Below are 23,707 nucleotides of genomic sequence, written 5' to 3'. Positions count from 1 at the left end.
GTCTAGCATCTCTGTTACCTTAAGAGCCAGGCAATTGTTAATGTCTGTGGATAAGGCCAGCAGAGCCACAGCCTCTGATATGGCTGTGGTAACAGTCACAGTGACTCATGTGCTGTGATTGTAATCATCGTTGAAGCTCACGTTTATTTTCCTTCTGCTGTGTCCTCCCTCCCCTCCCTCATTTTACATTTTAGTCAGATTTACAATTAGCGCATTCATCTTAACATAGGTGAGACAACCACATATCACAGTCGTAGCAAGTACATTTTCTGTCAATAAAGTACTGTTTTTATCAGCAGTCAGTGCTAGTAGGAAAAGGAGGGTGTGTGGCCCTGTGGGATGTATTTCAGATACTCATTGAAGAGATTGGGTTTTAGACATTTTCAGAAGATGGGTAAGGACTCCGCCGTCCTGACGATAGGGGGAAGCTTGTTCTACCATTGGTGTGCCAGGACTGAGAAGAGTTTTGACTGGGCTGAGCAGGAGCTGACCCCCTGTAGGGGTAGGATGGCCAAGAGACCAGAAGTGGCAGAATGGAGTGCACGGGTTGGGGTGTAGGGTTTGAGCACAGTCCCTCCCTCTCTCTCATGCGCGCTCTGTCTTGCTCGCTTTCAATTCTCTCTCTCTGTCTCTCTCTCTCACCCTCCCTCCCTCCCACCTTCTCTTCCACCCTCTCTCCCTCCTCCCTCTGACTTTCCAAAACATTGAAGGACATTGCTGTACATTAGTGAAAGGAGGAGTCCATCTAATATCAAATGGATTTATTGTCAAATACATTTTTATCAAAACATTATCTATACCAAAGACCATCATGTTAATGTGAAAAAGAAAATGTTACTTTGCCTACAACTTGTACATTTGTTGTTAAACAAAATAAACAATTGTTCACTACACAACTCTAAACTATTATTCTCCTGACTGTTGCTGAAAATTTGACAATACAAAAAATCTGAGAGACTGCCCTTAAAATGGCCTACGTGGCATCATTATGAGTCAGAAACATGTATTCTAGTGTTAAAATTTACTACAAAGTGTAAATAGGATAATTTTGGTAATAAAGTCAGTTTAGTCTAAAACTGAGTTTGGAACCTGTGTCACAACGAGTAAATGAAGGTTGGGTTTGGATTACAATATCAACAAATCAAGCTTAATTTTGCAAATCTCCACGTGCAAATCATCCTTCCGCTTCCCTTCATTGAATGGGGCTCTGTTGTTTCATCGCCTCCTGCCGGTTTGAGACTGAAAATACTTATACACATTGATCATGCCTCCACAGACAACGTTTTGACTTTGTGGCTGTGGTAACTAGTGGAAACCAAAGTTCTATAGTTTGCATGCCCTGCCAGAGGACCTCAGTGCCAAAGATTTGTATAACTAGTCTCATTGTTCTATCTGTGCTAGTACTAGTAGCCTAGTATGCGGAATAGGTGGTTGGAGTTTGTCGCTCCCCAAGTTTGCACCAGTAACGCTAGCTTGGTGTGCATCGAATGGTGGTGGTGCGTATAACCAGAGATACTGGTACATAATGTCCTAGCTATCTGGTATAATTTAGCCAACGACGCTATATAACATTCTTGCTGGTTATGTAGGTAGCTATCTTTTGATAAAGTGAGGCAGGCTAGCTAATGTTTTGGCTACCATTAACGTAGTTAGTTAACTAACTAGCTACCTTTTGACAACTTAGGTCGTTGCTCATACATGTTTGTGTATTGTCTAGATCAGGGGTGTCAAACTCATTTTAGCTCAGGGGCCACATGGAGGAAAATCTATTCCCAAGTGGGCCGGACCGGTAAAATCATGGTATATATAACTTAAAAACAACAACTTCAGATTGTTTTCTTTGTTTTAATACGATCAACATAAAACATAAAGCTGGAGCCTGAGGACAGTGTGTCCACAATAGTACAAGCACAACATCACTATTAATCATAAAACACCTCAAGTTTATTTGAAAATTCTAAAGAAAAAGAACACACAAACACACAATGCCTCAGTGATTCACAGAAGTATATCACAGATCACAGAACTATATCAGGGTGTCTCATGCAGCACTTTAAGTGGGGTTGCATAGTTTATTTGACTCCTGATACCTGGCATCTTTTAGCTTTCACCAGCGCACCAATATCAGGCGTCACATCCTGAGTTGCAGCCAACTTCAGGATGTGATTCAAGTGCTTGTGCGTGAGCCTTGAGCGCAGCTTTGTTTTATTTATGCTCATTACAGAGAAAACTTGCTCACAAAGATATGTGGTTCCAAACATGCACAACAGTTTTGCAGCGAGGGCTGTCAAGTTGGGGTAACCTGGCAAGAGATTCTGATAAAATGTGTCCAAGCCAGCTGCGGCAAATTTGCCCTTCATATCCGAGTCACACTGCAAGTCTATTATTTCAAGATGGATGCTGACGGGCAGATCAGAGGGATTCACGGTGAATGGCGAGCAAAAAACGTTGAAGTCTTTCTCCAGTTCACCAAAAACCACCTTCATGACGTTATCCATCTTTAATGACTTGCAACACAAAGCCTCCTGGTGCAAAATACAGTGAAAAGTCCATGTGTATAACCATGTGTATGTGACTGATTTGATTAATTTGAAATTTATCAAAACATTATTTTAGAATATCTACATAAATTCAGCTTCTGAATTTATGTAGATATTCTAAAAAAGTGGTTTGATAAATTACAAATTAATCAAATCAAATTTGTCACATTGCATTCTTCTCATATTACTCTGTAGGCTACTGACCTATTCAAAGGTGGCAGGTAGCCTAGTGCTTAGAGCATTGGACTAATAACCGGAAGGTTGCAAGATCGAATCCCTGAGCTGACAAGGTACAAATCTGTCATTCTTCCCCTGAACAAGGCAGTTAACCCACTGATCCTAGGCCGTCATTGAAAATAAGAATTTAATCTTAACTGACTTGCTTAGTTTAATAAATAAAATAAAAAGCTTCCTCTGCCATCTCACCATACATCTGCCTGTAGTTATTGAACTCAACCTGCAGGAGGTTTGTTTGTTGTGGGCAAGATTCTGTTGTGATGTGACTATCATTAATGTGATGACTGCTATTTATCAAATAATTACCTACTACATTTAATGATTACTTGATTAAATGAATCATGTAACAATTAACTCATTAGGAATTTGGGGCACCATGGGAAAAGTTGTTTACTGAGTTACTATCTCCCAACTTAAACTCTAAAGATGATCTAACTATCTCTTACATCCATAACAGTCAATTATTAATTATCAGTCTCATTCTGAACATCCTTGACTTTGTAAATCTGCACGAACCCTAACCTAAGTGATGAATCAGCAAATACACAAATTGGACTACTCCGGTTTAGGTTATTGATTTTCTAACATAATACAATGAAAACAGGTCCCTAGTGAACTAACACGATATGACGGCTTGTTACACAATGGAAAGGGGGTGTGGAAAGATAAAGAGCGGGAGAGAGTTAGTGTGGACTTATCGTACATACATTTGGAAACTACAATCACCATAAATATGAATATTTAGCACCCTAACAACCGCTCATTCGAATAAGAAATGCAACATATATTTACGTGTAGATGTCTTTCTCTGTCGTCTCTCTGTTGAAACCGCTCGAGTCTATGGGCAGTAGTTCGATGTAAGTCTCTGGTTGTCCACCAGAGGTCACAATGTCCTTCTTAGTTGTAGGCTTCTTTGTCTTGGAGTGTTCTTAGAATAGATACCTCCAGGTGTACCACACTGTGGTGAGAGGGATCTGTTCTTCCTACCTTCTTTGGTCAATTGTCCTAGACTACTTTACATACCCAGCTGCAGACTGTGAATGTTTGGTCTAGTCTTCACCTTCTTCACTCGTCAAGAGTTTCAGCGGGTCTTACCATTTTCTGGTCTTGTAGTTTCAACCATTTCAACATGTGGACCACGTCCACATGTTCTCTGGTATAATGTAAATTTAGTTCCAAAAGGTTTTATACTCGGGTAGAAAGGGAGCGGTCCATCGCGCCAACACAATGTCTGTGCTCACTTGGGTGTGGCCACTGACTGAGCATAGGTTTACATAGAAAACAATTATCTCATTTTAGAAGGCTGGAATCACATTATCTTCACAAAAGTATTCTTATACTTAATCATTTATTTTATACAACATTTAGATGCAAACCTGTTAACTAGGATGTGTACAGGTACAGAGTTACCGTTATCTTGTTATACCATCCTTAATGACATCACTATTGTTTGGATCCCCAACAACCATTCCAAACGTTTGGATTTCAAAACTAATGTTCCAATGTCCAATCTTTTGATGTTAGAGTTCTCTACACACAGCACATTCCTTTGTTGGATACTGAGAGGCAGAAAGTTAGAAACCATTTATGACTGGTTGTTAAGTCATAACACTGGGCCAACTCCCTCAGGAGACGGGGATCTGGTTATCTTCAAATCTTTGCCTAGCCAGCACCTTTGATCCTCAACAAGGAGAGAGAGCCATAACAGTTCTGACAGATGGGTGTGTCCTGGTGGTGGCGCTCAAGAAACACCCACATCAAACCACACCCCCCAAGCCAACTCATGTTTGGCTTCTGTCATGGCTGCCAGCATTTTTTGAGGAGCAAGCCAATGAATGAGTCCAACTCAACGGGTGCAGTTCCCCTTTAAGGCATTATAGAAGTCTTACAAGACATTACGTTGTTAGACAATCTAAATCTACGGAGTATTTCATCATCTGGGAAAGAAGTAGCACATGTCCACGTCTCTCACCCCAGCCTGATCTTCCCCCAGAAGCACCTGCAGCACAGCCTGCTGCAGACAGAGACTGAGGCCTAGAAAGAGACCCCGCTGAAGGCCAGGAGCAGCGCCTCCACGTCCAGCCTGTGGTAGGAGTACCAGGGCAGGCTGTAGACCTCGGTCCACCATTCCTCATCATGTACTCAATCCATTAGGTGCCACTGGTGAGCGGGGACGGGTATGTCGCGGTGTATACGGGAGAGCTTCTGCATACTGTGGCGGTAAAAGAGATTCTCCAGCACGTCCCTTAGGGATTCCAGGAAGTCCTCTGTGGTAAGAGTGGCAGCTTCCAGCACCCGCACTGCCTCGTGCACCTGCAGCCGCAGGACGTTGTCAAACTGGTCGAAGAGGAGCAGCAGGCCCAGCACAGGGACCCCGTGGTAGATGGCCTCATGGCCTTTGGTGCCTCCTTGAGCCACGAAGGCGCGGGTCTTCGGGTTGCCCCGGAGGTCGTTTTGGGGGAGCCAGTGCAGCAGCAGGGTGTTGTTCCCCAGGAAAAAGGGCGAAGACTTGGGCCACTACCTCCTTAGGCAGGGCAGACACTATTATTCCCAGAGACATGACCACCACCCCGTGCTTCCCAGAGCTCTGCATGAAGGCCTCCATGTCATCAGGGAGCGGCCAAGCCGGACAGCATTGGAAGCCCCCCACATAGACCACGTTGGGCATGGTGGGCCGCAGGAACTCAAAGAAAAAAGTCCACCCTCATCAGCAACACGTCCGCCGAGCGCTGCATGGAGTCTAGGTCAGCACCAGGGGGGGAAGTGATGTTAGATGAGGCTTGTATATGCAGGGTTAATAAATAAATATTGCTCCACTACACATAGACATAATGCAAGTCCATGTGGTTGGAGAGCTTCTACACAGGAACCACACCTGTGTAGAAGCACCTGCTTTCAATATACTTTGTATCCCTCATTTACTCAAGGGTTTCCTTTTATTTTGGCAATTACCTGTAGATTGCTATAGTACTTCTGGATTAAACTCTACAATGTGTATAAAAGCAACTGAGGTACTGTCTCAGCCCAACTTCATTGCGTACCATTGTGAACTTTAGTTGAATTAACCTTAATAACATTGTCATGGCAACAACACAGTTAAGGCGATTAAGGTGGAAATCCCTACAGAGGGGATATTGTAACCTATTGGTTTGGTAGAGAGGTAGGGGACTGGAATAATAAGGGATCTAAGGACCATTGGATGCTAAAACTGACATGGAAGGCTATAGCATATATAGATTTGTAAAGTTAGACTAACAGGAGGAACGATAAATTCATCAATCATCACACATACATATCACCAAACATACATAAACTCTGTTCTTTGCAGAGTGCAAGCTAGTGTCACATTGTTATATTTGCATTGACTGAGGTTCAGTTGATTTGAATATAGAGTAGCAGACATTTGGTAAAGACCGGAAAGTTTCACCTATGTCATGTTGGGTCAAACAAAGTAATTAGAGTGATTGCACATAGATTTCGGATGCTGTAGGTAACGTATCACTCTTCTGTCCCTGGCTGAAGTGTCTTTGTGCAAAAGGCCTGCTACGAGGTCTGTTGCTGTGCGCAACGTAGTCCGCTATGACAGGACTAGTAAAGGCCCCGTGCATAACTAGTGAAAAAAAATTATGTTAAAAAAATAATAAAAAAGTATATTTTTAATATTTTTCAGGGGGTTCTGCAGCGGCTATGCCCGATCCAACTAGGTGCTAAAACCTGTCGATGTGTCCTTGAGCAAGGCACTTAACCCTACTTGCTCCTGTAAGTCGCTCTGGATAAGAGTGTCTGCAAAATGACTAAAATGTAAATATATAACCAGGCCAGTACAGCTTGGCTCAGCAGTATGAAAATGGTATTTGTGTATGCAATACCTTAGACATCTTGCTATTCTTAGACATGAGTGTTGTTCCTTAGACATCCTTGTCTTCCCTGAGGATGGCAGCCAATGGCTCAACATGGAGGTCATCCTCCAAGAGCTCCACCCCACTCACCGTGCTGCGCTACGCCATGAGCTGGTACATTCCCCAGAAGTCCCCTTTCTACACCTCAGTAACCCTGAACCCTGCTACTCCTCCGGATGGGGGAGGACCTCGGTCCCGACTTCTACACCGTCCTGATCCAGTGCTCTCTGTAGCTCTGCAGGGTGTTACCTTTTCGCCCGCCGCCTGGAGTAGCAGAAGGACACGGCGGCCATGTTGATGATGTTTCATGATGGGGCACTCCACATGATCTCTGCCATCTTGGATGACTCGGTCCTTGTCGCCAAACTGAGGGAGTCTAGATTCGACCTGATGCTTGCCGATCCTGCCTTCCCTGCTGGGGTGCTCCTGGCCCAATACCTGGGCCTGCCCATAGTTTAAAACATCCACTGGCTCAACGCTGGGGAGGCCCACATGACCGTTGCCCCCACACCGCCGTCCTATGTCCCCATGTACAATTAACTGTTCAATGACACAATGGACTTCCTGCAGAGGACAGAGAACTTCCTGTGGTACCTGGTCATACTCTTCCAGGAGTGCCTGGGAGAAAGACACTCTTTCCTGTGGAACAACACCCTGCTGCTGGACTGGCTCCCCCAGAACAATGTCCTGGGCCACCCTAACACCTGCTTCTTCGTGGCTCACTGCGGCACCAGCGGCCTGTATGAGGCCATCTACCACTGGATCCCTGTGCTGGGCCTGCCGCTCCTCTTCGACCAGTTTGACAACGCCCTGCGGCTGCAGGTGCGCGGGGTGACACTAGTGCGAAGTGGTAGGCCATACAAGGTCACAGAACAGGATCGCAGAGTGCTGAAGCGCGTAAATATCGCCTGTTCTCGGTTGCAACACTCACTACCAAGTTCCAAACTGCCTCTGTAAGCAACGTCAGCACAAGAACTGTTTGTCAGGAGCTTCATGAAATGGGTTTCCATGGCCAAGCAGCCGCACACAAGCCTAAGATCACCATGCGCAATGCCAAGTGTTGGCTGGAGTGGTGTAAAGCTCACTGCCTTTGGACTCAGGAGCAGTGGAAACGCGTTCTCTGGAGTGATGAATCACGATTCACCATCTGGCAGTCCGATGGACGAATCTGAGTTTTCCAGGAGAATGCTACCTGCCCAACTACATAGTGCCAACTGTAAAGTTTGGTGGAGGAGGAATAATGGTCTAGGGCTGTTTTTCATGGTTCGGCCTAGGCCCTTAGTTCCAGTGAAGGGAAATCTTAACGGTGCAGCATAAAATGACATTCGAGACGATTCTGTGCTTCCAACTTTGTGGCAACAGTTTGGGGAAGGACCTTTCCTGTTTCAGCATGATAATTCCCCTGTGCACAAAGCGAGGTCCATACAGAAATGGTTTGTCGAGATCAGTGTGGAAGAACTTGACTGGCCTGCATAGAGCCCTGACCTCAACCCAATCGAACACCTTTGGGATGAATTGGAACGCCGACTGCGAGCCAGGCCTAATCGCCCAACATCAGTGCCAGACCTGACTAATGCTCTTGTGGCTGAATGGAAGCAAGTCCCTGCAGCAATGTTCCAACATCTAGTGAAAAGCCTTCCCAGAAGAGTGGAGGCTGTTATAGCATCAAAGGGGGGACCGACTCCATATTAATGCCCATGATTTTGGAATGAGATGTTCGACAAGCAGGTGTCCACATACTTTTGGTCATGGAGTGTATTTAAGATTTTGTACATATGACTATCAATTGCCAATTTGCTGTCAACAATGACACAAATGGCTGAAACAAACCATAATGAGAAAGGACTTGATTAAGATATTTTAACAGTGTAAATAAATAACCTGTTGACGGTCCGCTTCAATAGAAGTAAAAGGAAGTAAAGTGGATCCAGTATTCACATCCCTTGGATTTTTTTCAGATTTTGTTTCTACAAAGTGGGATGGAAATAGATTGAATTGTGATTTTTTTGTCACTGGTCTACAGAAAATACTCCACAATGTCAAAGTGACAAGTGAATTTTACTAAAATGTTTGAATTAATAACTCTTTTATAAGCTAATTAAAATATAGTCATTGCATAAGTATTCAGCCGCTTTGTTTAGCAAAGCCTAAATTAATTCAGGAGTAAAATTTGTCTAAAAGAATCACATAATATGTAACATGAACTGACTCTGTGTGAAATAATAGGGGTTGATATGATTTTTTAAATTATTTCTCCTTCCTCTCCCCCATACGTACAACATCTGTAAGGTCCCTCATTCAAGCATTGAATTTTAAGCACAGATTCAATGACAAAGACCAGGAAGATTTTTGAAAGCTTCATAAATCAAATCAAATTGTATTTGTATTTGTCACATGCGCCGAATACAACAGGTGTAGACCTCACAGTGAAATGCTTACTTACAATCCCTTAACCAACAAGGCTTTAAGAAGTTTTAAGAAAAAAAGCTGTTAAGTAAAAAACTGTTAAAACCCTCTACAGGATCAGTGCCCCCTCCCCCCAAGTAACATGAACATTTCCCAGGACATAGACATATCTGATATGGGCAGAAAGCTTAAATTCTTGTTAATCTAACTGCACTGTCCCATTTACAGTAGCTATTACAGTGAAATAATACCATGGTATTGTTTGAGGAGAGTGCACAATTATGAACTTGAAAATGTATTAATAAAACAATTAGGCACATTTGGGCGGTCTTGATACAATATTTTGAACAGATATGCAATGGATCATTGGATCAGTCCAAAACTGTACACATACACTGCTGCCATCTTGTGGAATAATACATTATGGCCTTTCTCTTGCATTTCAAAGATGATGGTACAAAATAAATGCATGTTTTTTTTCTTTGTATTATCTTTTACCAGATCTAATGTGTTATATTCTCCTACATTCGTTTCACATTTACAGAAACTTCAAAGTGTTTCCTTTCAAATGGTATCAAGGTTATGGTATCAAGGGTATGTCATTTTAGTCGAAAATTTAACAAAAGGGGCGAATCCTTAAGAGGGTTTAAGTAAAAAATGTAAAATAAAGGTAACAAATAATTAAACAGCAGCAGTAAAATAACAATAGCGAGGCTATATACATTGGGTACCGGTACAGAGTCAATGTGAGAGGGCACCGGTTAGTCGAGGTAATTGAGGTAATATGTACATGTAGGTAGAGTTAAAGTGACCATTCATAAATAATAAAAAGAGAGTAGCAGCAGCGTAAAAGAGGGGTCTGGGTAGCCCTTTGATTAGCTTTTCAGGACTCTTATGGCTTGGGGGTAGAAGCTGTTAAGAAGCCTTTTGGACCTAAAAGGGCAGTGATTGGTAGATGGGTAACAATAACAAATCAGACATTGAATATCTCTTTAAGTATGGTCAAGAAAATAATGATGCTGTGGAGGATGAATTAAACCACCCAGACACAGCAAAGATACGGTTGTCCTTCTAAACTGAGCTACGGGACAGGAAGGAAACTGCTTAGGGATGTCACCATGAATCCAAAGGTGATTTTAAAACAGCTACAGAGTTCAATGGCTGTGATCAACAAAATTGTAACAACTGGGCACAGACCACGTCATTTCAACATGGATAATTGGGTAATATTTGGTTGAGACATTGATCAATGAGATTTCAACCTATTTTCACCCACTCAAAAAGATAGCAAAAGGTTTCCAATGTGTTATCACTATGCTTTCAACCATCTAAAAGCGCATCCAAATTCCAATGGAAAAACAAAGTCAGATTTTAGGTTTAGTTGTCACTCAAATGTCTATCATTGAGCTTGCAACTATTTAACAGCACAGCAAAGTTCAAATGGGAATACAATGTTAGATATTTTGTTTATTTATACAACAAAATAATGTATTATCACTGTGCTTCATCTAACAGCAGAACCATATGACCTGGATTTCAGTTGAAATTATATTAAAAGTATATGGTGAAAGTGATCAATGCTGTTCAAGATTCTGACAGATTATTATAGCAATTGTGAAGATCTCAGACGTGCAACAACCTATGCATGCGATCTTGAACATGCAAACTTGATATAATTACTTAAGAAGAAATGTATAGTTACAGTAACCTCAAAATGTGTCCTTGGTTGTGTTACTCATTTTGAGGTTGAATGTTACATTTGTTTGTAAGACAGCCTTAACTTTAGGTTATTTACTGTCTTTCAAAAGTAATACTGAATTTTGTTTGGTTGGCAACGCAACCAAATATCAACATTTAAAGGAGATGTACAGTGTCGACTGCTTGGATAGTCCCATCTGAGTCACTGGCTTAATCCCATTCTTTAACTTTTATTTTTGGTTGAGATGTGAATCCAACATATTATTTGTTAACCTGTCAACAAAAGTGATATTGAATTATGTTTCATTGTCAATGCAACCAAATATCAACATTTGAAGGAGATTTATCTTCTGCTTGGATAGTCCCATCTGTGCCTCTGACTAAGTCTGTCTAATAATGAACGTCTCCACCTCAACCAAAAATCTAAGTTAAAGATTAGGACTAAATCAAATCAAACTTTAAATGCACTTTCAATAACGTTTTATTGCGTTGACAACCAAACACAATTCAAAATAATTACATTTGAAATCAACCAGAGCTTGTAACCCTAGGCCTATTGTATTGTCCCCCCCCCCAAAATGTTTTAATATAAACAATAGCTGTTGACTGCAAATGTTATATTGGCCTAAATAGTATCATTGATATGAGTGATAAAGTATGGTCGCATTTAATTTGCTCTGTTAAACCTACCCTTTGGAATGACTTCAATAGCAACAGTGAATCTATCTCGTTTTTAAGTGGAGATCTCTCAACAATCACTCTCACAATTGCACATTGGCAATAGTAGATACAAATATCAAACCTGGGCTTAGTTAAAAACCTGTATGGGAGACCAAATGGTTGCTGTAGATAGATCAACTCTCCAGTAGGAGGTGCTGCCCAGCCTATAGTTCTTTTTTTCTGATAGTGGATATAACATTGAAGATCTGACGTTGTTTCTAAGGTACAAATTCAACATATTTTATACAAGGTTTTTCAATGTTGAAAATTGGTTACCATGATGACATAATCCTGTGGTTGAAATTTCACTCTCAAAACAACAGTATGACTTTTTTCAAATCCAATGTATTTACCACGTAGATTCCACATCACAATACGTTGACAAATTACGTTGAAACAACTAGTTTGTCCCCAGTGGGTAGTAACCAATGTTCCCTCTTTGTTTTCCGCACTGAGCAAATTTCATCTACACATGACCACTGCTGTAAACACTGTCCAGTTCAAAGTAAATGGCACAGATCCATATACGGCAATGGTCTATTTGCATATAGGCCTACTGCAGCTTTGATTGATTATGCCACACCGGTCTGTGTAGAGTATGGGCTGAGTCATGTGCAATAGAATCCTACTCTGATTCATCCTGTCTACAACAAAATCTCTTTCATAGTTTGTTTTGTTTCGACATGTTGCATTGAAAGTGGCTAATATTGCTTTGATTCGATCACAATTGCCACAGTAAAGGGAAACGTTGATAGTGTTAACTAACAGGGAAAACTCTAGAAAGTTGAGTGAAGTTCAACTTAGTTCTTCTCTCCGTGGGCTACTGCCCGCCGGCACGCAGTTTAGATTGAACATTGGTAGTGACTCCACAATAATTACCTAAATGACAGAGTGACAAGAAGAATACAAATATACAAAATATTCCAAAACATGCGTCTTGTTTACAACAAGGCACTAAAGTAATACTGCAAAGAAATATGGCAAAGGAATACACTTTTTGGTGGATGGTGCTAAGCACATGCAAATCCTAGAGGAAAACCTGCTTCAGTCTGCTTTACACCGGACACTGGGAGAGAAATTGACCTTTCAGCAAGACAATGTACAACACAAAGCCAAATCTACACTGGAGTTGCTTACCAAGAAGACAGTGCATGTTTCTGAGTAGCCAAGTTACAGTTTTGACTTAAATCTGCTTGAAAAGCTATGGCAAGACTTGAACATTGCTGTCTAGCCATGATCTCCAACACCTTGACAGAGTTTGAATAATTTTGAAAAGAATAATGGGCAAATATTGCACAATCCAGGTGTGTAAAGCGTTTAGAGAATTACCCAAGAAGACTCACAGCTGTAATAGCTGCCAAAGGGGGGTCAATATCTAATCAAGATACACAGTGCATTCGGAAAGTATTCAGACCCCCTCAGACCCGCTGCACAGGTTTTCATAAAGGATCTCTCTGTACTTTACTCTGTTCATCCTTCCCTCGTTACTGACTAGTCTCCCAGTCCTTGCCACTGATGCCAGGTTTCCTCCAGACGTAATGCTTGGCATTCAAGCCAAAGAGTTCAGTCTTGGTTTCATCAGACCAGGGAATCTTATTTCTCATGGTCTGAGAGTCCTTTAGGTGCCTTTTGGAAAACTCCAAGCGGGCTGTCGTGCCTTTTACTGAGGAGTGGCTTCGGTCTGGCAACTCTATCATAAAGGCCTGATTGGTGGAGTGCTGCAGAGATAGGTGTTCTTCTGGAAGGTTCTCCCATCTCCACTGAGGAACTCTGGAGCTCTGTCAGAGTGCCCATCGGGTTCTTGGTCACCTCCCTGACCAAGGCCCTTCTCCCCAGATTGGTCAGTTTGGCCGGGTGGCCAGCTCTAAGAAGAGTCTTGGTGGTTCCTAACTTCTTCCATTCAAGAATGATGGAGGCCACTGTGTTCTTGGGATCTTCAATGCTACAGAAATGTTTTGGAACCCTTCCCCAATTCCTTCGACCTCATGGCTTGATTTTTGCTCTGACATGCACTGTCAACTGTGGGACCTTATATAGTCAGGTGTGTGCCTTTCCAAATCATGTCCAATCAATTGAATTTACCACAGGTGGACTCCAATCAAGTTGTAGAAACATCTCAAGGATGATCAACGGAAACAGAATGCACCTGAGCTCAATTTTGAGTCTCATAGCAAAGGGTCTGAATACTTATGTAAATAAGGTATTTATGTTTCTAAAAACCTGTTTTCGCTTTGTCATTATGGGGTATTGTGTGTAGATTGAAGATAATTTGTTTTCAATCCATTTTAGAATAAGGCGGTAACGTAACAATATGTGGTAAAAAATCAAGGAGTCTGAATACTTTCCAAATATATTGTATTAGTGTTTTATTTTTCATTCATCTTTAAAAAGTTACATTATAGAGTATTTAGTATAGATCGTTGACAAAAAAAATGAAATTAAGCCAATTGTAATCCCACTTTGTAACACATTAACATTTTAAGAAATCCAAGGGGGTTGAATATTAATGATATCCACTGTACATGATTCAATAAAAACTGATGAAAAGCTCTTTCTATTCAAACTGCCCTTAGGGAAGATGGTATCTTGGAACTGTCAGCACCTATTGGATTTCAGTCTGGTGACATACAGTATTTGAAGGAAAATGCAAGATGAGAAAGATTACATTGATATCATGTGTTAAAAATACAGCCTAGCCACCATTGTCTCACACTCCCATTCTCCACAAACAAGTTCAATTGTGCAGTCGGTGGCTTTTTTCCTGTTCCTGAGCTACAAAGTTAATTTAGGGTGGGGGGGGTGTCCATGTAAATTGTCTGGTGGCGATTTTTATGAATTGTTCAGCAGTCTAATAGCTTGGGGGTAGAAGCTGTTAAGGAGCCTTTTGGTCCTAGACTTGGTGCTCCGGTACTGCTTGCCATGTGGTTGCAGAGAGAATAGTCTATAACTTGGGTGACTGGAGTCTTTGACAATTTTATGGGCCTTCCTCTGACACAGCCTAGTATATAGGTATTGGATGGCAGGAAGCTTGGCCCCAGTGATGTATTGGGCCGTACGCTCTACCCATCAGAGCAAAGGGTGGCTACTTTGAAGAATCTGAAATATATTTTGATTTGTTTGGTTACTACATGATTCCATATGTGTTGTTTTATGGTTTTGATGTCTTCACTATTATTCTACAATGTAGAAATTAGTGGAAGTAAAGAAAAAGCCTGGAATGAGTAGGTGTGTCCAAACCTTTGACTGGTACTATATATATATATATATATATATATATATATATATATATATATATATATATATATATATATATACTGCTCAAAAAAATAAAGGGAACACTTAAACAACACATCCTAGATCTGAATGAAATAAATAATTTTATTAAATACTTTTTTCTTTACATAGTTTAATGTGCTGACAACAAAATCACACAAAAATAATCAATGGAAATCCAATTGATCAACCCATGGAGGTCTGGATTTGGAGTCACACTCAAAATTAAAGTGGAAAATCACACTACAGGCTGATCCAACTTTGATGTAATGTCCTTAAAACAAGTCAAAATGAGGCTCAGTAGTGTGTGTGGCCTCCACGTGCCTGTATGACCTCCCTACAACACCTGGGCATGCTCCTGATGAGGTGGCGGATGGTCTCCTGAGGGATCTCCTCCCAGATCTGGACTAAAGCATCCGCCAACTCCTGGACAGTCTGTGGTGCAACGTGGCGTTGGTGGATGGAGCGAGACATGATGTCCCAGATGTGCTCAATTGGATTCAGGTCTGGGGAACGGGCGGGCCAGTCCATAGCATCAATGCCTTCCTCTTGCAGGAACTGCTGACACACTCCAGCCACATGAGGTCTAGCATTGTCTTGCATTAGGAGGAACCCAGGGCCAACCACACCAGCATATGGTCTCACAAGGGGTCTGAGGATCTCATCTCGGTACCTAATGGCAGTCAGGCTACCTCTGGCGAGCACATGGAGGGCTGTGCGGCCCCCCAAAGAAATGCCACCCCACACTATGACTGACCCACCGCCAAACCGGTCATGCTGGAGGATGTTGCAAGCAGCAGAACGTTCTCCACGGCGTCTCCAGACTCTGTCACGTCTGTCACGTGCTCAGTGTGAACCTGCTTTCATCTGTGAAGAGCACAGGGCGCCAGTGGCGAATTTGCCAATCTTGGTGTTCTCTGGCAAATGCCAAACGTCCTGCACGGTGTTGGGCTGTAAGCACAACCCCCACCTGTGGACGTCGGGCCCTCATACCACACTCATGGAGTCTGTTTCTGACCGTTTGAGCACATGCACATTTGTGGCCTGCTGGAGGTCATTTTGCAGGGCTCTGGTAGTGCTTCTCCTGCTCTTCCTTGCACAAAGGCGGAGGTAGCGGTCCTGCTGCTGGGTTGTTGCCCTCCTACGGCCTCCTCCACGTCTCCTGATGTTCTGGCCTGTCTCCTGGTAGCGCCTCCATGCTCTGGACACTACGCTGACAGACACAGCAAACCTTCTTGCCACAGCTCGCATTGATGTGCCATCCTGGATGAGCTGCACTACCTGAGCCACTTGTGTGGGTTGTAGACTCCGTCTCATGCTACCACTAGAGTGAAAGCACCGCCAGCATTCAAAAGTGACCAAAACATCAGCCAGGAAGCATAGGAACTGAGAAGTGTTCTGTGGTCCCCACCTGCAGAACCACTCCTTTATTGGGGGTGTCTTGCTAATTGCCTATAATTTCCACCTGTTGTCTATTCCATTTGCACAACAGCATGTGAAATTTATTGTCAATCATTGTTGCCTTCTAAGTGGACAGTTTGATTTCACAGAAGTGTGATTTGGAGTTACATTGTGTTGTTTAAGTGTTCCCTTTATTTTTTTGAGCAGTGTATATATACATATATATATACATATATACATATATATATAATATTTTTTTTTTAAACTAAATTTTCTTTTCCACCTAAAGGCCATAAGAGAATGTTTTAGTAAAGATGACTGTCATCTGAAAGGAGTCCATTAACTTGTGTTGAATGTTGAGATTACACTGCCTCTTTGGTCCATAGACTGGTGTTGAATGTTGAGTGTTGAGTTTATATTGGTCTCTTTGTTAAGCTCTTATCTCAGCCTGTCAATCACTTCCACCTCTTCCGATGCAGAGGCTGATCCTCTCATCACAGAGCCTCTATGGCATGTTATCTCTGACCTGCTTTCTGACACGGAAGTACACCTCTGAGGAATGCATTGTTTTCGAGAAGACAAAAGGGAAATATGTTATAGAATCTAAACCAAAAATCTCAGTTGTTTCTCCAACCAACAACAAACTCACAGATTGTTAGAAGAAGAGAATCCATAACAGTTCATCGAATTACTGATTTCAGTTACACCTTTATTATGTAAGGACAAAGGGGGCCTGAGAACTACTCAATGACACATCACCCAAATGACCACCCTTGTCCCTCATAGACCTATTTTCTAAATTTCCTTTCCTTTCCTACACTCATAACACCACTCTCCTTCTCACTCACTTTCTCCTCCTCTAATGGTCAGAGAACGATGGAAGAGGGAGGAGAGGAGTGAGTGTTTTTGTTCAGGAGGAGAAAGGCGTTCTCCTGTGTTCTCAGGATGTTGCTGTTAAAGCCTGGAGAAGTGGGCTTCCTGTCTAGGAAAACGACCAGAGAACAGACAAGGCCCTGGGGTTAAGACGCTGTGTTCCCTCAGAGGACGCAGACACTTTGTGCTGCACAGATCACCAAGCAGATTGAGGGAAGAAGGGGTTCTGTGGAACGATATGGGAGAGGTGAGTGAAAAGACTCTCAAAATGTTTTCTTGTGCTTAATCTCTTTTTCATGCTTTAGTTGAGTGCGTTTTACTTTGAATATCATGCACCATTGCACCAGTTGACATGGTTGTATTGTACATGCATGCGTAATGTTCTGATTGAATGTTGTAGAAATGTTGTAATAATGTTGTAAAATTATCCTTTTATCATCTTCATCATCATTCTCCTCAGGTTTTCCACAAGGACTAGAGACACCCAATCAATAGATCCTAAGCAGAGCAAGATATTGGTGCTGGACACATGACTCTGGGAGCTAATAGAAACAATATGGACAGATCACAAGCATATGAATTTATGGATGACTTCGATTAGAGACAACTTCCTCGGTCAAACACATCTATTTTCACCTTTTCTACTATTGCATTTGTGAATTAATTTAATGGATATAAAATGCAGAGGCTCTCACACCGCCGTCTCTCTCTGGGAATATAGATCTGTATCAGAGGGTGATATAAGCACCTGTGTACTGTAGCACCTGGTTTCTTGTAAAAGGACTTTGAGGGTTCCGGCCCTCACCCAGAGACTGTCAGAGACCATGTCCAACAACAGTGACAGCTGCAACCTCCCCCTGAACACTGACACACTTGGTCTCACCTACATCTACAGCCTGGCCTTTTCACTGGGTCTCCCTTGCAACCTGCTGTCCCTCTGGGGACTGTACCAACTGGGCCGCTCCGGTGGGTGTGGCTGCCAGCTGGTCTACATCCTCAACCTGCTGCTTTCTGACCTCCTCCAGCTGCTCACCCTCCCCCTATGGATCCTCTACCTCCAGGGGGCTCACCGCTGGCCCTACGGCCGCCCCGCCTGCGAGTTTGTGGGCTACGTCTTCTACGTCAACGTCTACGCTAGCGTGGTGTTTCTCTGTTTGATAGCGTTGGACCGTTGCCTGGCAATAGTACACCCGTTGAGTAGTCGTGGCGTGCGGACGGTGCGGGTGGCGGCAGTGTCTGGAGTGGTGGTCTGGATGCTGACCTTCCTGTTCTGTTTAGGCGGGTTGCTTCCGTCGGTGTTCGACGCAGAGAGGCTGCTGTGTCTGGAGCAGTACCCCGTCAGCCTCAGATATGCCCACTTTAAGATTGCTACAGTTATCATGGGGTTCCTGCTGCCCTGTGGTATACTGGGGTGAGTGGGAAACTGAGTATGAGGAATGATTGGCTGTCTGAATGTATGATTTCATGAGGAAAAGGAGGAATGTTGCCTGTACTCCGCAAAATGTATGTCCCTTTAATGTTTTTCAATAACAATTTGTCTATATTTGTTGATATTAGACACCCAACATTAAGTTGGTTTTATATACATGTAGTAACTATAGAAACTAGAAACACCACCATAATAACATTTTCTTGCATGGAAAAGTATGTATGGCTATCAGAAGAGTCTTGTCAAATGGTCACATCTAACATATTTATCTGATACGGACATGACCCTTGACCTTTGTACTTTTCTCACTTTCTTCAGTTACACCTCCGCCCGCATTGGGGTGACCCTCCAACAGTCGCCCTCCGTCTCCAACCAGGACCGTCACAAAATCACTGGCATCCTTGTCGTCATCACCGTCATCTTCATTGTCGTCTTCGGACCCTACCATCTGGTTGGGGGGTACCGTTTTGTCTCCCTCCTCCTCATAGACGACCCCTGCGAGTTGGAACGGTCCATTTTCCTGTGCTACCGGCTGTGCTACGGTCTGACCAGCCTCAACACTCTGCTGGACCCTCTGTTCTACATCTTCCTGTGTCACAACGCCCGTCTGGAGCTCCGCAGGTCCCTAACGCCCTGTCTGGGACGGGGGCACACAGCCCCCAAACAGGTCAGACTCAGTCTCAGAGGAAACCCTGATCCGAGTGACAATGTGTAAAAACACTGGATTGGACAAACTGTTTTTGAATGAAGAAAACCTGGATAATCCGTATTTTGTTTCCTGTTTCCTGTTCTTTGATGAGTTTGAATTCAGCAGCAGGACACATTGTGTAGCGAGACTGGACATACAGACAGTATATTACAGTGTTTTCTTGGACTTGCTCAAGGAACTGACTCCACTGGTTTGACTGCTGAGCATTATTGATGGAAAAAACAAGCAATTGTGCCACCTAGTGGGGAGAGCATGTATGTTGCTAGCTGAAATTGGAAATAGCGGTCCATCTACTTCACTTTTCTGCTGTGCCCGTCCTCTCTACCTGTTGATGCACTGCCATAGCTGCCTCAGTTACTACTGTCATATGAATGCACTATAATAATAATAATGTCATAATGTCTTGACTGTTTGCTTGTCATGATTTGTATACTTTAATTTGCTTATCGCAGTAAATAACGTCAACTGAAATACATGATTTATTCATTACAGATATATCTTTCGACAAAAAAAAGAGTATACCATCCTCAGCTGCTGAAATATATACCAAAACACATGTACAGAATCAAACCATTCCTCGCAGCTGTTCTCTCTTAGTCAGTACAGTAAAAGGTGGTCCAGCTTCAGAGCAGAGGTTTGAATAACGGGATGCCAGTGCATTCTCAGTTCACTGGTAGAGCTGAAACCGAGTGACCGTCATACAGTTTTGTGGATAATTTTAATGTTCATGATTGTCTGTCAAGGCTGTACTACAAGACCATCGGAAATATACCAAATGTATTTAGCCTATTCGGAATGAGTACCGTAAAAAAAATCAGCAAGCAAATATAAAAGCATACTAGCGTACAGCTGAGCCTATACTTTACAGTTCACATTGCTCTACATATCAGTAGATTAAACACGCTATGAGAAGCATTGCAAAAACACACAAAATATGTCCCTCAGTACTTCTGGGTGTATGTTGTACATGATACTGATTCAAAATTCCATGATATATCAATCGATCATTATGTATCCCACAGTTGCAGAACCTGGACCGGAACCAAATTTGACAGACTTCTCAGTCAGCAGGGTGTGGCTTCTTCTACTCCGGCTCCAGCTCCTCCTCCGCCCTGGAGTCTTCTCCTCTCAGGCTGGGGGCGTTGTTGTGGGACCTCATCCCCCTCAGCAGCAGCTATGAAGCACTGATAGAGGAGTGCTGGGTGCTGCGTCGCTGTGCGAACTCCCCTAGGTCTTCCGCCAGCACGCTCTCAAGCACCGCTCCCAGAGACTGTCTGATCTTACCACACAAATCCGGGCAGCTGAACACATAGAGGATGGGGTTTAGCACACTGTTGAGGAAGGCTAGACTGGCGGCGAGGGGCAGGCCGTGGGCCACGAGGCCCCGGAGGGAGGGTTGGTACTGGGCTACAGCCTCCAGTACGCTGAAGATATGGTACGGAGCCCAGCAGACCACAAAACTCACTACCACCGCTACCACTAGCCGCACAAAGCGGTAAGAGCGCCTTCCGCGGCCACGCCGCATGATACCAATGTTCACCAACACGTAGCTCCCCACAATGACCACCAGGGGGAGTATGAAGGCCAGCAGGAGCTTAGAGAAGGCCAGGGCATCCTGGCGAGCCTCACACAGCTCTCTTAGGTCAAACTCCCTAACAAGGAGGTACTGGGCATAGTTATAGTAACACATGACCCGCCCGTCATGCCGGCGAATAGTATCCCGGAACAGATAGTACGGTAGGGTACAGAGTATTGCCAGGGCCCAGATGACACCACACACTCTTCCGACCAGGCGTACATTCCTCCGGTTCTGGGCCCAGACGGGCTTCAGCACCACCAGACAGCGGTCCAGGGAGATGGCTGCCAGCAGGAAGGCGCTGACGAACATGTTGAGGAAGAAGACGGAGGAGTGGAGCTTGCAGAAGGTGGTACCTAGGGTCCAAGTTTCTCCACGGGCCAGGAAGATGGTGAAGAAGGGGAGGGAGGCTGTGGAAAGGAGGTCCGAGGCAGCCAGGTTGAGGATCCAAACACTGATGACTGTGCGGCGGACGCGGAAGCCCACCACCCCCAGGATGAGGAGGTTCTCCAGGATACCGAAGGAGGAGACCAGGCCGTGGAGACACACCGTAACCAGGCTCAAAGCCCCCACCCTGGCCGAGGAGTTGGATGGCACGCTTACGTTCACCATGGCCTGGATGAGAGGGCAGTAGACAGGGCTGCTGGAAGTGGTCATCTTTCAGATTCTGGTTCTGACGCTTTGTCCACTTTGGCTCTGAATTCCTGTGCCCATTGCAAAGAAAACACAAAGAGTCATTCAGGATTGTAATGTTGTTAGTAGTCATGACGATCACGAACTTGGCAGGTGATAATGTTGTGCAACTGTTGAACACATTATTAGTCATTGTGGTTTCTGTACAAAAGGTTGGCTTGAAAACATCTCCCTGCCATCTCAAACTAATAAGAGAGAGAGATGTGGTTTATCTCTCCATCTCACCCTCTCCACATCCTCTGTTCTCATTGTAAACACTTTGTAGGCTGACTTTGCCTGTAAAGGTAAAAGCCATCGCACATAATCACATTCTACCTTTCATGTGTCTTTAATATCAAATTGAGAGCTTTTGTGTAAGCCTACATTTCAAGTTAAATACACTTAAGATCCAGATCCAAAAATGAGTCTTTATTCTGGAATTCAGCTATACTGAACATAAATATAAATGCAACATTCTATAAGATTTTACTGAGTTACAGTTCATATAAGGAAATCAGTCAATTGAAATAAATAAATTAGGCCCTAATCTATAGATTTCACATGACTGGGCATACAGATATGCATCCGTTGGTCACAGATACCTTAAAAAAAAAAGCTAAGGGCGAGGTTAGGAAACCAGTCAGTATCTAGTGTGACCTCCATTTGCCTCATGCAGCGTGGCACATCTGCTTCGCATAGAGCTGATCAGGCTGTTGATTGTGGCCCGTGGTATGTTGTCCCACACCTCTTCAATGGCTGTGCGAAGTTGACGGATATTGGCGGGAACTGGAACACGTTGTCCTACACGTTGATCCAGAGCATCCCAAACATGCTCAATGGGTGAGTATGCAGGCCATGGAAGAACTTGCGACACGGGGTCGTGCATTATCACGCTAAAACATGAGGTGGTAGTGGTGGATGAATGGCCATCTCACAGTATCTCTGTGCATTCAAATTGCCATGGATAAAATGAAATTATGTTTATTGTCTGTAGCTTATGCCTGGCCATACCATAACCCCACTGCCACCATGGGGCACTCTGTTCACAACGTTGACATCAACAAACCGCTCGCCCACACGATGCCATAAATACTTTCTGCCATTTTCCCGGGACATTTGAAACCTGGATTCATCCATGAAGATTACACTCCATCATGCCAGTGGCCATCGAAGGCGAGCATTTGCCCACTGAATTCGGTTACGACGTCGAACTGCAGTCAGGTCTAGACGCTGCTAAGGACGATGTGCATGCCAATTGCACGTTCCCTCAAAGCTTGAGACATCTGTGGCATTGTGTTGTGTGACAAAACTGCACATTTTAGAGTGGCCTTTTATTGTCCCCAGCATAAGCTTCTTGATATACCACACCTGTCAGGTGGATGAATTAACTTGGCAACAGAGAAATGCTCACCATCAGGGATGTAAAACAAATTTGTGCACATTTGAGGGAAATATTTTTGTGCGTATCTAACATTTCTGGGATCTTTGATTTCAGCTCATAAAACACTTTACATGTTGCGTTTAATATTTTTGTTCAGTACATTTGAATTAAACATTTAAAATGAATGGATTACAAATAAAAGCACATGTTACCTGAGAGTTTTGTCTCCACTGCGAGATGCAACAGTGTTTCTTGTGCCGAGTCCACGTTGGGAGACTTGTTGCGCTGGTTGTGATGAGTGTAGTTATGATGGGTGTGCATTCAAACGCACTGACGCACCTACATTCACACCTACTAGTCAGTTGAACCAGGGGATGATAAGCTTTTGACAGATTGAAGACAAAAATCTTAATTTCCACACTCCTCACTGTAACCTTGTCGTTTTGATACGCTCTATGAATCTTTTGATGCATTCAGACTCCGTTTCTTCTCTCTTTTGCTCTCTCTCTCTCACACACACACAAACAGACACTTTCTGGGAAATGTTGATGAAGAGATTGCTGAAGACCACAGCAAGACACCCTACTGCAATAACAGTGTTTTTCTGCTGGCTTTGTTGGTCGCTATGATTGGTGTGGAAACTTTAAGCTCCAAACCCAACAATCCAGTGTAGCACTAAAAATAACATAAGATAGAACAAAAATAAGAAGAACACGAGAAAGTAAAGGTAATAAAGGTAATGTGCAGGGGACACTGGAGTGATAGAGGTAGATATCTATAGTGGTAAGGTGACTAGGCATCAGGATATATGATAAACAGAGTAGCAGCAGTTTATATGCTGATTATATGTGCATGTGTGTAGAGTCAGTATAAATGTGTGTGCGTGTTGTGTG

At 43.3% G+C, this 23,707-nt stretch overlaps 2 protein-coding genes, 1 long non-coding RNA gene and 1 pseudogene across 3 annotated transcripts; 1 reads left to right on the top strand and 3 right to left on the bottom strand.

Moving 5' to 3' along the window:
* Positions 1-746: 746 nt before the first annotated feature.
* LOC123743755 (uncharacterized) lies at positions 747-4,302 on the bottom strand. The gene is made up of 2 exons (XR_006770584.1): positions 3,570-4,302; positions 747-2,525 (listed from the first exon to the last, which is right to left on the bottom strand). It is a non-coding gene; the product is annotated as an uncharacterized LOC123743755 (long non-coding RNA).
* A 443-nt stretch (positions 4,303-4,745) lies between these two features.
* LOC106608702 (UDP-glucuronosyltransferase 2B20 pseudogene) lies at positions 4,746-5,821 on the bottom strand (annotated as a pseudogene).
* Positions 5,822-16,578: 10,757 nt separating this feature from the next.
* Positions 16,579-19,656, top strand: LOC106608727 (G-protein coupled receptor 4). The gene is made up of 3 exons (XM_014206828.3): positions 16,579-17,294; positions 17,508-18,458; positions 18,795-19,656. Exons 2-3 carry the CDS (start codon positions 17,872-17,874, stop codon positions 19,189-19,191), a joined length of 984 nt encoding a protein of 327 aa, XP_014062303.1. The 5' UTR covers positions 16,579-17,294; positions 17,508-17,871; the 3' UTR covers positions 19,192-19,656.
* A 93-nt stretch (positions 19,657-19,749) lies between these two features.
* LOC106608726 (prostaglandin D2 receptor 2) lies at positions 19,750-23,489 on the bottom strand. The gene is made up of 2 exons (XM_014206826.3): positions 23,027-23,489; positions 19,750-21,465 (listed from the first exon to the last, which is right to left on the bottom strand). The coding sequence occupies exon 2, from the start codon at positions 21,416-21,418 to the stop codon at positions 20,360-20,362; it is 1,059 nt and encodes a 352-aa protein (XP_014062301.1). The 5' UTR covers positions 21,419-21,465; positions 23,027-23,489; the 3' UTR covers positions 19,750-20,359.
* Between the last annotated feature and the right edge of the window lie 218 nt (positions 23,490-23,707).

This window comes from Salmo salar, chromosome 07 (genome assembly GCF_965601325.2).
Source record: "Salmo salar chromosome 07, fSalSal1, whole genome shotgun sequence".
Classification (NCBI taxonomy): domain Eukaryota; kingdom Metazoa; phylum Chordata; class Actinopteri; order Salmoniformes; family Salmonidae; genus Salmo; species Salmo salar.
The sequence above is the reverse complement of the archived record's forward strand: the minus strand, read 5'-3'. Positions and strand labels throughout refer to the sequence as shown.